At 41.5% G+C, this 16,218-nt stretch overlaps 1 protein-coding gene across 19 annotated transcripts in view; it reads left to right on the top strand.

Annotated features, from left to right (window-relative positions):
- The window catches only part of ANKS1B (ankyrin repeat and sterile alpha motif domain containing 1B), a 414,109-nt gene that overhangs the window by 394,120 nt on the left and 3,771 nt on the right, over positions 1 to 16,218 (top strand). For 18 of the 19 annotated variants that reach the window (XM_054167872.1, XM_054167864.1, XM_054167871.1 and 15 more), the window contains 2 exons: positions 7,635 to 7,721; positions 12,999 to 13,136. In XM_054167872.1, coding sequence (XP_054023847.1) covers positions 7,635 to 7,721; positions 12,999 to 13,136 — 225 coding nt within the window. The remainder of the gene's footprint in view (positions 1 to 7,634; positions 7,722 to 12,998; positions 13,137 to 16,218) is intronic. The other variant, XM_054167858.1, reaches the window with a different exon arrangement.

Here is a 16,218-nt window from a genome sequence, read left to right as displayed (position 1 = left end):
GGCTAACCTAAACCTACCCTTCTCTATGTGGATATTCCCTGTGCCTCTCCACAGAGGGGCTTTCTGCATCCTTCTTCTCTTATAGCATAATGAAAGGATATCTTAAATCTTCTGTAATGTTAGGAAAAAAACCCAAACAAAAAAATAACTCCCCCAAACCTGGGAACCTCTGTCTTTATAACTCTTCTTGTCTATCCCATGTGCTTCTCAGCACTGTGCAGCAGTGTGCCTCAGCAGGGCAGATGATGAATTTGTTTGGGGAAAAACATGCAGATTCAGTAGGTTAGGCTCAGCATGGGGATCAAGGTTATGAATGCTTTTTGTTCCCACCCAAACTGCAAACCCTTGCAGCCATCCAAAAATATGGATATTTGGCAAGGACTGTGCCTATTAGAGGGATTATACTTTGTTTTTCCCTTCACATGTTTGCACTCCAAGGATGGATTTGTATTTTATGTTTTCCTATTTGTTTCCAGCTATTTTCTCTCACAAACTCCCTCTGCAGTCGACAGCGCTGTCTCCTTATCTCCATTCCCCACCTGCTGTAAACTGACCTTTGCTACTTGGAGATTAAATCTTGCTATCTTGGCCAGAATAGGTTTATTAATTATTTTTGAGAGATGCCTTCAGGAACTTAAGAGCTTTCATCTTTCTCAGTGTGGAATAGGAAATATTACAAGTCGTGTTTTGAATCGGGTTACTGCATTCACTTCAAATCACCATAGGAACATGAAGCGAGACTAAAATGTGTTTACATCAAAATAAAGAAAAGGAATAGAGTTTAATTGGAGCTAGGAACAGACTTGGTCTCTACAGTAGACTCTGTCTGGCATCTACACGTCTGGATTCCTTGACCAAGTAGGATGGGGCATTAGCCCCATTAGCCCAGCAGCAAGGTACACTCTTTCCTTGCATACACACTCTGAACTAGTCAGATATTTACTGCTGCAGTAGGAAACATAGATCATGGCTTTGGATCCTGCTACCTTCCTCAATATCTGTCTTAAAGGTTTTCTTGTTGGAAGAGAGGTTCTTAAATTTCAAGTCAACGTTCTGGGGAACCAGCAACTTAATTCCGTTCACAAAGCAGGTGTGTGACACAAAATCTGCTTCTCTTATCTCTGGAGAGGAAGATGAAGTAGAGTTGAGTCTTTCACTGAAAACAGGCAGGGTCTGGGGCATGCCTTCCTCAATTTGTCTTACCTAAAGAGGAGGACCTGGATACGGATGGCAGTCTTCTTCTTTCTGATAATCCCTTTCTAATTTTCAATCTTCATTTCATTTCTCTCTCAAAAGTAGGAGTGTCCTCCACAGGCCTCCTAGTGATACTAGCCAGGTAATCATCATGTCAGGATCAAATACTGTATTTGAGAAGTTAGATTCTTCAGTCTCTGTTCTCCTGGCTCGTGCAGCTCTCTCTCATGTGGCCACTGCTTTGGGAGGCCCTGCGGTGGAACAAGCACAAGGATATTACTCAGAAGGAAAAATAAAACAATCAGTGGGAGGTCTTAAAGGTGTTCAGTCCTTATGTACACTCACATCATGCCACCCCGTGTTCTTCAGAGGTCTGTATGTCCCTGAACTCTGTCTCTGAAAGGAATCCAAGGTGAAGGAGGGAGGGATGTGCTGCCATTTCAGCAGCAGATGAGCTGTGGAGATATCACAAAAGCAAAACAGATGAGTTGCAGGTGCGTTGCCTGTGCAATGTTCATATTAATGATGTAGCTTGGAGGCATCCACTAATTGTAGAGAGGCAAACAGGCTTGTACCACAGGGATTACAGATGCTATCTTATTCCAAGAGGCATTAAATTATGTCAGTGATGCATTTTTAAGCCTTTTGAACTGACAGAAGTTAATAAATATTTGTTACAAGGCTGGTGACTTCAAAACTAGCTGGTCAAATGTGAGCTTTGACTTCTTATTGCAGTGTCATCTCGTGCATGATGTTGTCAATGTGATTCACTCAAAAGGAACTGTTTAATGAGGCTTCATAAGTCTTAAGTAAGTAACAGGCTGATGGATATGTTAGCATGTTGTACCAATTCATGTTTTGAAATGTGTAGTCTGAGGCCATTTGGAATTAATAGCTGCTACCAGTAGGGGAAAATGTTCGGATTCTCATAGTGAAGTGGATTCCAGTACATAATTGAATTGTAAAATTGCCAGCTACAATCTTCAGGTAGCTATTAAAAGCTATTGTAGAACAGATTCATTTGCAAAAGTAAAAAGTAAAAAACTTAAGATTTTCCAGGCTCATAAACCTGCACTCAACATTTATTTATGGAATTGTTAGTGACTTGGTGTAGTTAAACAGTGTCTTTTTACTGCATATTTGCAAGATGAAGTATGATTACACGTGCAGTAAAACCTAAACGTGAACATAGCTTCGTTCTCACCACTGTCTCAAGCTGTGCCAGGGGAGGTTTATGCTGGATGTTAGGAAGAAGCTCTTCACAGAAAGAGAGATTGGCCATTGGAATGTGCTGCCCAGGGAGGTGGTGGAGTCACCATCACTGGAAGTGTTCAAGAGGAGACTGGATGAGGCACTTGGTGCCATGGTTTAATTGATTAGATGGTGTTGAGTGAAAGGTTGGACTTGATGATCTCAAAGGTCTTTTCCATCCTGGTTAATTCTGTATTCTGTATGAAAGCAGAGTAATCCAATTGGTATGAGTTCATGAAAATGGTCAACATGGCAAAGTAGAAGTACCTCAGTGTATTTGTTTCCTCTTGGCAGGAAATAAATACATGAGATGAAAGTATTGAGAGTGAGCTGGATTACATCCTGTGCCACAGCCTGTCAAGTGAATGCATGAGCTTCTTAAACATCATTCTCTGTGTGTTCCTGAAATTATTATTCAGTTGCTTTGTATGTGTGCACAGAGATACCATTTCTTGTACAGTACAGAAGCACTCAAAGTCCAGGGAAGTGGTGGAGCCACCATCACTGGAGGTGTTTAAGAGGAGACTGGATGGGGTGCTCGGTGCCATGGTTTAGTTGATTAGATGGTGTTGGATGATAGGTTGGACTCGATGATCTCAAAGGTCTTTTCCAACCTGGTAATTCTGTTCTATTCTAAAAGTGTTGGATCAGTGCTCTCAGCTGTGCAGAGAGCAAGGTATTGCAGTACAGTCCTGTTGTGAAAGGGTTAAAGACTCTTTAGGGTTGTAGGTCTTGTAACTGCATATGTTTGCTGTTTAAAAAACAAAAAGCTAATTTATATTGCTTGCTTCATGGAACAAATTCCTCTGCCTCTTAGGCCATTGTTAATTACCTTGATTTGTTAGGCACACTGCCTGGGTGGATCTCAAATTAGTTGGATTTTAGTTTATGATCTAAATAAATGTCTAGCAGCTCTGCACAGCCTTTTATCTGAACATCAGAATACAGGTGGAAATGTTTTACCCACTTAAGACAATTTGTAGTACTATATTATGGAAATCAGTTTAGAGGCTGCTTGTAAGCATGGGTGGGGTTTTTTTCAGTAAAACTAATGGAAATTCATAAACAAGATCAGAAGCAAGCTTGCACTCACTCCCTCAAGCACTACTGCTCTTGCATCCCTTTATAACCAGTTTCAAAAGGGGGAATTGGGAGCAGCCCTGTCCAAGGCTGTTCAGGGTTTTGGCACTGTCCCACATTGGAGGTTCAGATGCAAACTCAGGAGGATCTTAAATCTAGACCTTTGTTGTAATAGCAAGCACTGTAATAACCAGACAATTATGCAGAAGATGCCTTTCACTTCCTTCTGCTGGGAGGATCTCCATTCTGAGTGCTGAGGGGCTGAAGCAGCCTCCTTGCAGCAGCTACATCAAAGTACAGGCAAGGCTGCTATTCCTGACATTCTTTATTCTGAAGGAAAATACGCTCCATAACTTGGGGGGGGGAGGTGCTGAGGAAGCTGAACATATGTTACATTGGATGTAGAATGATGCTGCTTTCTCCCATCTTCCTGTATTTGCAGTCAATCCTTCTTTATGGTTCTTGAGTTACACATGGCCTACTTCCATGTAGTCATCTATCTGTCTGGTAAGAAGTATTTCAGAAATGGGACTAAAGCTTAGTCTCTTTGGCACGGCAGACTGTGCAGCACCAAGACTTCTCACTGCAGGAGCAAGTGTACCTGAGGAGACAGGGCATGCACATCTGTCCTCATGTAGATGGCCAGCTGATCAGAGACAGGCAGTGGCAACAAGCCTGGAATGCGCTTGCTGTTCATCCAGATGATTCTCCTACAGAAGCGTATTGACATAAAGAGCAGAAGTTACAGTCACAAATGATGGAGTTCATAGAGACTATGACCAGTTCCAAGCTAGTGAGCACTTGCCCAAAGATGGGGTCCTGTCACTATGATTGCTTCTACATGAGGTAAAATCTAATCCTGCTCCTATGGCATGAACATGCCTTGGAGCATTAGTCCATATGTCAGCATGCACATGACATCCAGTGCCAGCCTTCAGCTGTGGCTCCTATAACTTTGGCTGGAGTCCATATGCTTCCCATAGAGGCACCAGATGGACAAGAATATTTTGTCATGTCCTCACGAAGTTGATACAGTGACTAGAACCTGAAAAGCCGGAGGAAAGAGAAAACTGACTCTTGGGTTCTGCCTTCTCAGTTTCTTGTCACAGGCCCAGGCAGAGATGTCCACTTGGCCTGCTGAAGGTGTGAAATGTCTGACCATGAAAGCTGTGGGACTTCATCTCAACAGCCTAGAATTTAGAGCCAAAGCAGTTTCAGTGCCTGAATGAATGGTATTTGTGTCGTATCTCTGAAAATACACATCACACATCCTGGCAGCCACCTCCTTTGTTAAAAAAGAAAGGAACAAACAAACAGTATAAGCTCACCATGGCAACTCAAAACTATTGAAGTCTGGAAACTGCTTGGAAATCATAATTATATGGTGGACTTCAGTCACTGTATCACTGGGAGTTGAGCAGGGTGAGTGCTGTATGTTTTTCCTGACAGCACTGTCATAACAAGAAAGGATGCTCTTCCACTGCCCAACTGTTTGTTGCAATGGGTGTACAGGTGCAGAATTGTATCCCAGAATCATGTTTCTACACTGAACTGCAGCCTTCCAGGACACCTTTACAGGAACCCTGTGGTTTGCATAGTTTGCAAGCTGATAAGGGACAACCCCTGCTCCCTAGCAGCCAAGACAGTTTGTCTTAATAAATTAAAAATGTCATCAGTCTCTGATTCATTTGCTAATTTGCCAGCTATCATGTAGTAGTATCTTGATGAGATCTTTCACTCGGGTACAGTCTTCTGGCAGTTCACAACCTTGATTAAATACTAAAGATCAGGTCAACTCTAGACAAACCCAGGTGAATGGTGGAGCAGCAGATAAGGAAGATGATTAAATTACAAACTACTGCTCTAGATGAAACAGGACTCCCAGAGGGTTAGCATAACATGGCCTTGCCACCAGGAAGCTTCACACCTTTCTGGCAAATGGAAGGTAGTGCAAATTAGACTAAAAAGCTAAAATTAAATAGCTTAGTAGCCGTCTTCGTATAGCGTGTTGGAGGAGAAGAGGAATTTTGCTGCTAAGGGGGCGAGGAAGGAGATAATTACAATAATCAAACTGGGAGACAAAGAGCTCCTGAGTGTAGCTGTCTGAATTGAAAGAAAGGACAAAAGTTGGATGATTGCTGGGTTGCCAGATGATTAAAGTGATGTTGTCATATTTGTGACTATTTTGTCTGCTTATGAGCACATGTGAGGTATGGTGCTTGTTACAGACAGAAGTATCTGCTGCAGCTTCTGTGCAGTCATCGTTGTGCTTTCTGTCCCTTGAAATTGGAATCTATGCAAAGGCTCACATGAGATCTCTTGCAGACACACACAGACACACAGATATGTGCTTGCCCTGCTTTTGGCAGGGATGCCGTTTCTTTCTCCCCTCGCTTCTGAGACATGAAAATCAGATTAGTGTCTTCCTTCAGGTCTGGTTAGATTCTTTGGATGGTTTACCGTTTAATTTTTCCATTTATCAGAAGTGCCCAAACTTCTGGGTGAAAGAAGCTTTCTCCAGGGCAAACTGATGCTTGATTATTGTCTTGATTCTTACATTGATGCTGGGAGATGCAGCCATCGCTTACTGTTACACACATAGGTGGGGCTCTCCTTGAAACTTTAATTAGAGCTTTTAGCCTTCATGGCACAGACACTAATTGCAGAATGTAGCTGGATCTGCAGCATTGAAATTTATGCTGGCAAAAATGGAATCTTGTTTGATTCTGGAAGGAATGAGATCTGATAAGGGGACTTGATTACAGGTTTTTTGTTTTCTAAGCTTCTGGGTTTTTTGCTGTCTAGTGTTAGCATCATCTGTTTTTCAGACGTGGCTTTTTTTCAGCTGTGTGCTCAAGCTTATATTTATGCTTGTTTGTTTTTCTTGAAGAATACCAAACTACCACTGCTACTTCTGTTCAGCTGCTCTAATGATCTCTGTAGGTACCAATTCCAGAGCTTTCAATGTGTTTACGCTCCCATTCTGTGTGCTTATGTTTCTTTTGTATTTAGCTGCATCTGAACTTACTCTTTCCTCCCAAGAAAATGTTTGACTGATCTCTGTGATTGTTAGCAGATACTCTCACGAATGAATAATCTCTGGATGTTATCTACTTTAGTTATCTACAATAGGTTTCTTTAGAATAGTCTTTATCTTCATTGCCTTACACCTTAAAAGAATTCAAATCAGTTATAAACTGCTTGGCATATTTACATTTTGGGGGGGGGGGGGAAGGGGGGGGGGGCTGATTTTTGGGGGTTGTTTTAGTAACTGTAATCTGTAAACTGATCTACAGGGTTGGGTTTTTTCGCTGAGAAATTAAATCTGTCCCAAATATTTGCCCGGTCTTTTCAGCGGGAAATATCTTTGTTATGTGCATCACGTTGGAGGCACAGAGAAGCAGACTAGTATAAAAGTAAAAATAGCTTTATAGGAAGACATGAGCTGTAGGTAGGAGAACCTGGCAGAGGGAATGCAGAATAAGCCTCCGTGCTAATTCATGTGTAAAACAGCTTCCAGTAGCAGCTGCACTCCAGGAAGTGCAGACGGTCAGACATGACAAGATACAAGGCTGGACTGACAGATTGACTGGCAGGCCTAGAGGGCTGCAGGGATGCCTCGTGTCACAAGTACAAATGCAGGAAGGCAAGACAGTGAAATATTTCTAGAAAACAACTATTTGTAGCAAAGAAACAGTACTGCAGCAAGTACCGTGCTGGTGGCATCTACGGCTGAGAAGGGCAGGGCGAAGGAAGGGGTGCGGTGCTGAATGGGGCATAGCACATGGGTGCCTGACACACGCTGGTTTGGGGAAACTCCTGGTTGTGTGGCTGGTCTTTTTAAGCATGGCAAACTTACTTCATTTCACTTTCCATTGTGCTAGGGAGAAGGAGATTTTTTTTTTTTGCCATCCTCGCTGTAAAGCTCTCTTTAGTTTTGTAACTACAAGGCAGCTGTTTCGAAAGCCCAGAGTGCAGTCAGTGGAAGAAAAAAGGCAAATATTTGGATAAGTACATTTTGTTTAACTTATTTTGTCAGAATGAGAATAAGAAGAGCACTGTTCTTGCAGTGCAACACAAGTTTAATGGCATCTTCGTTTTGCTTTCAGAAGTCTACGGAACAAATGAAGAAAGTACCAACCATTGTCCTGTCTGTCTCTTACAAGGGAGTCAAATTTATTGATGCTACAAATAAGGTATGTGCAGTTGTTCAATATCAGCTTTTATGTCTCACAAATAGGAAAACCTATGAGGCTGGCTCTGTAAGAGCACCAGGCAGAAGAAGGAACAGAGTTGCACTTTGTGGTTTTTTTTTTCCCCTCTTTTTTTTTGTTCCCTTTCTCTTCTTTCCAAAATGGATGCAATCACGTTGTCATTCTCCAGAAACTCAGTCTGGAGCACAGGTGAAGCAGCTTTCATGGCTCATTTCGAGAACATTGTGTCCAAACTTCTGCTATTAGAAGGCAAACTTGCAACAAAAGCTGTTTGGCAAGGAACCTTTGTAGTCAAGGGATAAGGTGAACTTACAACAAAAGACATCTGGCAAGGAACCTTTGTAGAATCCCTTACCATGTTTTTCCCTATACAGTTCCTCAGTTATGCAGAAATAAAATATATGTATGTATCTCTGTTGAACAATAACATTTTAGCAGAAAAAAACAGTACAAATTTGTCTCAGTGAAAACTAAACATGTGAGGTTTTGTCCAGAGCCAGCCATTGTGAGAATAAGAAACATGAGCTTTGACTGTCCTTTTCAAATGCCACCACGGCACTAGCCATTTGACTCTCTGAACTGCAGCAGCTCCTCAACAGTTGTTACTCCATATTTAGTTCATCCTCCCGTGTGGCAGTGCCCCTGTGCTTTGTTTCTTACATTTTAAAGTACATCCAACATCTGGTTTTTTTAAAACAAAACAAATCAGGCAGAAATAGAGACACCAGAGAACTCACTGATAGAGCAATGAGTTATTGCTTAGGTGAAGTAAAATGTACAAGCTCTGTAAGCAAGTGTAAATGCACAAATTTCTCTTCTTCACGTGTCTAAAATGGCAAGAAAATGCAATCCATAAGCTTGCATATGGATAGAAAAGAAATTGTTATTATCATTATTATTACTACTATTACTATTATGCAACTAAAACTCACTAAACACTATAAAAAATAATTCTGACAACCCAGCTAGCTGACCAGGTTAATAATGTATAACTGCTTTGTGTTGCTGAACATTCAGGCCACACGATACATCTAACCCAGTTATCCATCAGATTTGCCCAATCAGCCAGTTTTTGAAGATGTTTAACTAGAACTGGGTTTTAAGTGAAGGAACAGAAGCAGATGTGTGAGCTTCTGCTGGAATTTGAAAGGTATGCATAAGATCAGAAGCTGGCATGAAATTTAAACAGAGGTGAAATTACTGTTATGTCATGTCTGGCATATTTGCCCAAGTCCAGAGGCCAGGGATTCCTGTCAGTTCCCTTTCCTTCCACTGATTCAAAACTGAGCTTCTACAGCCCTCCTTTGTGTTCTCTGATGTGCTGGGCATAAACCAGGACATTGTAATGCTATTAACTCTTACTTGGATAAGGCTGTTTTCAGCTCTTAAATCTGCCTAGTGCAAAGGATGTAATGGCAATGTCTCTAGGTTTACCACGCAAAAGAGGGGAACAAAAGGAGGCTCCAGTCTCTCTTTGCACAGTGCCTGTAATCTTGTGTAAGGTGGAAGCTTGAAAGAAGTTTGGCATATTTCATTAGGTGGCTCTAGAGCAGTCCCACTGAAATCTTGTGCCTCGTAGTGCAACAGATGTATTTGGTGGAAGTAAATAACCCCACGGTCCTGTGTTTTTTCTCAAGTGGTAGATTGCTTTCTCTCCAGTTCAAAATCTGCACTGCCTTTCCCTTCTGTAAAAACCAGGTAATAGCCTGCAACTCTCCCAGGAGCGTTGTTACCATCCTTGTCCACAGTGTGCTGTACCTAATTCCTTCAAGACCCCAAACAGATTAGCACTAAGGTGAGATCCTATTCAGGCTTGTACTGCTTCCATATGAGCTTATAGTTGACAGCGCTGGGCACCACTTAGCATATCTTTTAATGACACAAACCTAGCCGTTGTGTGCTTGACAGCTCAGCTCTCATGGCTGTTCATCCTTTTCCTTTATGCCACCAAGCTCAGAATTTGTATTCCGAGTCGTAGCAGGCAAAGCTTCAGGTGACAAAGGGGCCCTGACCTCATTCCACGACAGCTATTTCAGTGGCACCTTGAAGCTTGGCATGACACCACTTTGACATGACACCATTTCTTTGCAAGTGAGGCCAGAAAGAAATTGCTGCTTAGGAAAAAGCAGACTTACAGATTTTTTTCTCGTGGTTCACAGCTAGCTCTAACTTCTGGATGATTTCTGCTTGGAGGGGGATTGGCTGAGATGAGGTAGGCAAGCAAAAGGCAGGCTGCTTAACAAAAAAAAACCCACAACCTGATCTCTCCAAGGTATTTCCTTGGCAGAACCAGAACCATCTTTCAGCTTTCTTGCTTTCTGAGAAGCACTGGAGGTTTCTCATGCCAAACTGAGTGAGAATTTTTAGAGCCACAGTAGTGTGTCAGTCAGTGCCTGAGGAGTGTACCCAGCACAGGGAGCTGGTTCATAACCGTGTCATTTCCACAGAAGGTGGCTGTGGGCCTATTAGAGCGGTGGCCCTAGGGACCGGTACAGACATGTTCTGAAAACGAGCTTAATTTTCAAAGGAGATCACAGACAATATGGTGCAGGAAGCCAAGGGAAAAGGTTGGTTTCACTTCTGCTTCCTTCTCTGGAGATTTTCAAAACCCACCTGGATGCATTCCTGTGTGGACTTCCCTAAGTGATGCTGCTTTGGCAGGGGGGTTGGACCTGATGATCTCTGGAGGTCCCTTCCAACCTCTAACGTACTGTGTGATTTTCATCCAGGAGATTTAACTTAGGTGTATTCTATTTTAAACAAACTCGCTATGGGTATGTTTCCAAACTTCACTTCCTTTAACATTAAAATCATCTCTGTGAGTTTTAACTCGAGTGCAAAGCCCTGTGTCAACCCCAGGTCACCTAGGAGAAGCTTCAGCACAGCAGAGCTCTTTTCACATACACTACATAACTTCAAGTGATTACTTTGTGGCTCATGATTTGGCATAAGTACTTCACATCATTTTAAGACCTTCCAAGCTTCAATTCTTTGTGCTTTTTAAAGTGACAATGTATATTACAGCTGTATCTGTGGATATCTAAATCCCTGGGTTTGGCGTAATTGTAATGCTCATCAAGATCTTCATTGAGGGTAGAAGTTATCAGTTTGAGAACAAAGAAAGTAAAATGCTTCAAGTAGCATAAAAAGAACAATGGTTGTTAAGCAGGGATTATACATGTCATTATAAATTGGCATATATTGAAACTTAAGTACTGGTTTTGTCATTTTCATGAATAATGCATTAAGCAGAAATAATCAAGCATCTTGCAACAATTTAAGATTAAGAGGATTATCTCATTTTTTTTATAGTAGCAGTTTCCTTATCTTGGTTTTTCCATAATTTGAAATGCTTTTAATTAAGATTTATTTTTTTTCCTTAAGATCTGATTTCTTCAATTAGATATATTAGTATGTCTTTTCAAACATGTGACACCTAGATGCAAGGGGGAAAGTTGCTACTTAGCAAATGAAAGAAGATGTGGCAAAGCATCTTAAGTGACTTACTGCATAGATTTCCTGTTCTTCAAAAAAAGGGGGGGGGGGGGGAGAGGGGAGGATGTAGAAAAGAAGTAGGAAGGGAAAAGAGTAGTGAGTGAAAACCAGAGTTGCTCAGAGATTGTTTTAAGTTGGACAGATGCCATTGAGGCAGCAGCAAATGGGACCAGGACACTACAGATGTCCCCTGTTCTGTGGTGCAATAATGATGTGAATGCTGCAGCAGGCTTGTTCACTTCGGGGTTTTGTGGAGAAGCCAGCAGAGCCACAATTCTGAAGAGCCTATAAACTAACTGCTAAGTAAAGTCATGCTCAGTGAATCATTCTTCTCTTTAAACAAATCATTTGAAATGTGTGTATTGCTGAAGTAAGGCCTAATCATAAGCCACTCTGCAGTATCTTCTTCTCTGGCTTCATGGTTCCTTTGGCCTGAACGCAGGAATTACATATCAGCAATTTCTGTAGTGAATATTCATAATCTTCTCCAAAGCTTTAAGACAGCTTTTTTTTTTTCTCTCATCAGACAGACATGCCCCACCTCTATCTCAGTAGTATGCTATAGCTTACATTGGCTGCTGCAAGAAGTGTTGCTCGGTGCATGAATGGTTTCACATTTCTCCATCTCTCTTACAGGCTGCTGTTGTCAGTAAGTGGAGAAAAGTTGCTAGATCCTCCTGTATTTATCTTTTTCCTAAGCAGAAGCCTTTCAAGAACTCAGGGTTTCGATTCTAAGTGATGTTTGATGTTGATATTTTTTTTTTTCTCTTGAGAAAGTATAGCAGGAGTTTGTCAAAGCTACAGGTGCAAAATCCTGGATATTGATCCTGTTGGGTGTCATCAGAACCTGTTGCTAGACTGAAACTGTGTCATGAGTGATCACTACAATGAAAACCAGCAGCATCATAAGATGCTTTGAAACTGTATTTACAGCTGTATGCTAGGAAAGATGTCTCTTTGTCATAGGATACTCAATAAACTGCACAAAATCTCAAGCAAACTCTTAAGGAAGAATGCAATTGTTTCCTAGTAGATTATTGGCAATTTTAGAGATCCTTGGAGAAGGTCAGAATTCCAATGGCCTTGTGTTGAGTTGCTGGAACGTGTCCAGAGAAGGGCAACAAAGCTGGCGAGGGGTTTGGAGCACAGCCCTATGAGCAGAGGCTGAAGGAGCTGGGGTTGCTTAGCCTGGAGAAGAGGAGGCTCAGGGGAGACCTTATTGCTGTCTACAGCTACCTGAAGGGAGGTTATAGCCAGGTCGGGGTTGGTCTCTTTTCCCAGGCAACCAGCCCCAGAACAAGAGGACACTGTCTCAAGCTGTGCCAGGGGAGGTTTAGGCTGGATGTTAGGAAGAAATTCTTCACAGAAGGAGTGATTGGCCATTGAAATGGGCTGCCCAAGGTGGAGTCACCATCACTGGAGGTGTTTAAGAGGAGACTGGATGAGGCACTTGGTGCCGTGGTTTAGTTGATTAGATGGTGCTGGGTGATAGGTTGGACTTGATGATCTCAAAGGTCTTTTCCAACCTGATTAATTCTATTCTGTTCTATTCTGTTCTGTTCTGTTCTGTTCTATTCTGTTCTGTTCTGTTCAGCACTAGAGGGGGTAGTTCTATAGGGTGTAGTAAATCTCTCCTTGATAAGAAACTTCTGAACTACTGCAGAGAGTAGATAAGCACAAATCTAAACCCACGTGTCTTATGCTTCTTTTAAATGTAATTCCTGAATTGATTGTAAATGTTGTTTGTTGTTCTTTTTTAAACAGAATATTATTGCCGAGCATGAAATCCGCAACATTTCCTGTGCTGCACAAGACCCTGAAGACCTTTCTACATTTGCATACATCACTAAAGACTTGAAGACTAATCACCACTACTGCCATGTATTCACTGCATTTGATGTGGTCAGTTTCTAGACGTTACAGCAGTTCTTTCTCATAGTAGTAATGGTTCTTTAATTCTCTTAAATCATTTTGAGGGTGTGTGGTGATTAATGGAAGATAGCATTCATTTACCACATGAAAAGACAAATCTGCTGTGGGATAGTAAAAGGACATTTCTGGAGAAGAGCAAAGATTTTCTTTGATGTTCTCTCATTTCTCAGCTGAAGTAACTCACCTCTGTAATCTCATCTGGTGGCTGTGAATTTAGCAAGGGGGTTATCATACAAGTCTTGACATGTAATTCTTCTAAGCTGTAAGCTTCCAGGAAGTCTCTAGCAAGCAGGTTTAGCCACCCATTGTGAAATCTCAGCACACATCGAATCAAAGAAGTCAGAACTGTTTTAAGTGTGAATTATATACAGTGCTCAACTCTATTAAGAGGTAAGTTCAGGAACTAGTTTAAACTAAGTTAGCAGAGTGTCCTGCATTTTTGACTGGGTTATACTGCCTGAAGAGTCAGGGAAGGACAGGTTTGGTGACATCCAGCCTTTTGACTTTTCCCCTCACTGTGTGCATCCCATGCTAGCCACAGAGGGTGTGAGAGGGTTAGAGGCTTCATGAAGGTAGGAGATGTGGGCTGCATTTTGGACCATTTCTTCAGATTTCTTACACTGCTGTTCATGACTGTTAGCGTTTCAGTGTTAAGCTGGATCTGTCCAAATAACACAAACATCTCTCTAAATACTGTTTAGACTTCTTGACATTATATTGAATGCAATTAAACTGGAAAACTGAAGCTTCCTCTGCAAATATATAGCACAAGCAGCCTACAAGAAGGCTGGAGAGAGACTGTTTACAGAGGCCTGTAGTGATAGGATGAGAGGCAATGGTTTGAAATTAGAGAAGAGGAGATTTAGATTGAATATTAGGAACAAGTTCTTTACCATGAGGGTGGTGGAACACTGGAACAGGTTGCCCAGGGAGGTAGTTGAGGCCTCATCCCTGGAGGTCAGGCTCAACAAGGCTCTGGGCAACCTGATCTAGTGGAGGATGTCTCTGCTTACTGCAGGGGGGGGTTGGACTAGACAACCTTTGGAGGTCTCTTCTGACCTAAACCATTCGATGATAGAAGTTTTGTATTTAAACCAGAGAACTGACAGAGACCACACAAGTAGCTAATTACATTCTTGAGAGGTCCTAGGAGTATTTGGCTACCATACTGAATGTGAAAGATGTGAAACATCTGTGATAACAGAGATCTCTGGATTCTCTTGCTTTGTTCCTGTAAGTCATTACCCTGTAACCAGCAACAGATTACTAGTGTTAGGTGCTTCCTCTGTTCTGCTCTTCTGTCACCTCAGTAGGAGTTTCAGCTGAAAAAGTAATGCACTTAGGAAATTTAGAGACCTTTTCTTTTAGCACCTTTACCTTTTAATTGCATTTATTTAGGAAAAAAACAGCAAAGTAGTGCTTAACTGGGAGTTCAAGAGGGAATTGGACGTGGCACTTGGTGCCACAGTCTAGTAGTCATGAGGTCTTGGGTGAGGTATTAGGTAATAGGTTGGACTTGATGATCTTTGAGGTCTTTTCCAGCCTTGTTGATTCTGTGTTTCTAATTCTTACTTCCTTATTCCAAGCTTCTTGCCTCAAAAACCTCAGAAATGTTGCTTCAGCAAAAGTCCTTTGCAGCTCCTTTTGTTTTGGTGGAAAACGAGCAAGTTCTTCCTAGATTTCTGCTTCTCAGGTGGTGGTGCTGAGGCTACTAGTGTTTAAAAAGAAAAAAATCCTAAACACAAATCAATTAATCAGGGTGTTTTCAGTGACATTTGTCGAAATGAATAGTGACTCTCATTTTCAGGACTAAGAGGGCTCGTTGCCCAAAACTTTATGGAGTATTTGCCCTTTGAGTTAAGCACGAGAGAAGCTTAAGATGCTATTCAAACTTGAAAGTAATTCAAAATATTTCCATGGAAGTAATTCCAAACCATTTTAATACACTACATATATGAATTCTTGAAACATGCTCACATGAATATGAAAAAAGGTTACATCAGAAAAAAACAGATGCCTGAGCTGTGGCATTTTCCTTGAGACTGGGGAAGCAGCACTGCAGAGTGGTAGCAGGAGCAAAGGTTTAAAGAAGAGGGTGCACAGGAAGGTAGGTTAGAAGGAATTTCAGCATTTTGGTTCAGTGCTTTTGTTGTTCCAATTCTCTGCTGACATTTTAGTGTCTGCAGGGAGCAGGGGAAAAAAAAAACCCACCTTCCAAATTGTGTTAAAAATAGCTAAAACATGGTCAACAAAATATTACAGTAGGTAGATTTTAGTGATAAGTGAATCAGCTGAAATTAGACTGATTGAGTGAGGTTGTTATTTCTCCTGATCCATTTAAATACTTCTTAATGGTTTCAAAGTGCTGCAGTTTCATTTATAGGTTTAATAATCAAGCACAAACAGACTCGGGTACGGCAGATGAAATTCACTTTCTCCTTGCTTGGCAGGAAAGGAATAGTGATCCAGGAATAATTACAATATTTCACTCACTTCTCTTACCTTAGGAGGAGCATTTAATACCCCAAGCACTTTAAATGACTATTTTAAGCAATACAGAAACTTTAATGTCTAACTGCCTTAACTTAGTTCTCTCCTGCAACATTAATCCTTCCTCAGTGGGATGGTACCTACTCAAATACTCTCTTTTTGCATTGTTTTATTTCTCAAGATCTAGCATTTTTGGTGCAAGTAAAAGCTTCATTAAAGAAAAAATAGCTAGATATTCAGAATGCAGGCATACAGTAAATGGGTTTTTTTTTTTTGCTCCTTTCTAAGGAGCTTGATGGGGCTCTGTAAGGATCTTCTGTGGTCACCAGGGGTGTACAAGTTTAGTGCTAAGCATCTTTCAAGAAGGCAAATCTGTTTATCTTCCTTTTGTGCACGTGGAAAAGGAAATAGTCTTCTCACTCCATTAGAAGAATTTCTATGAGAGATTTTGTGGTTTGGCTTTCTGCCTCCATCCCCAAGGAAACACCGCTTTTACCTCTCCTCTCTCTATAGCTGCTGCAGGAGCCCATACCAACTCTGATCTTCATGAGAAAGTCCTCAA

Source organism: Dryobates pubescens, chromosome 15 (genome assembly GCF_014839835.1).
Source record: "Dryobates pubescens isolate bDryPub1 chromosome 15, bDryPub1.pri, whole genome shotgun sequence".
NCBI lineage: Eukaryota > Metazoa > Chordata > Aves > Piciformes > Picidae > Dryobates > Dryobates pubescens.
This window is presented reverse-complemented; position numbering and strand designations above follow the sequence as displayed.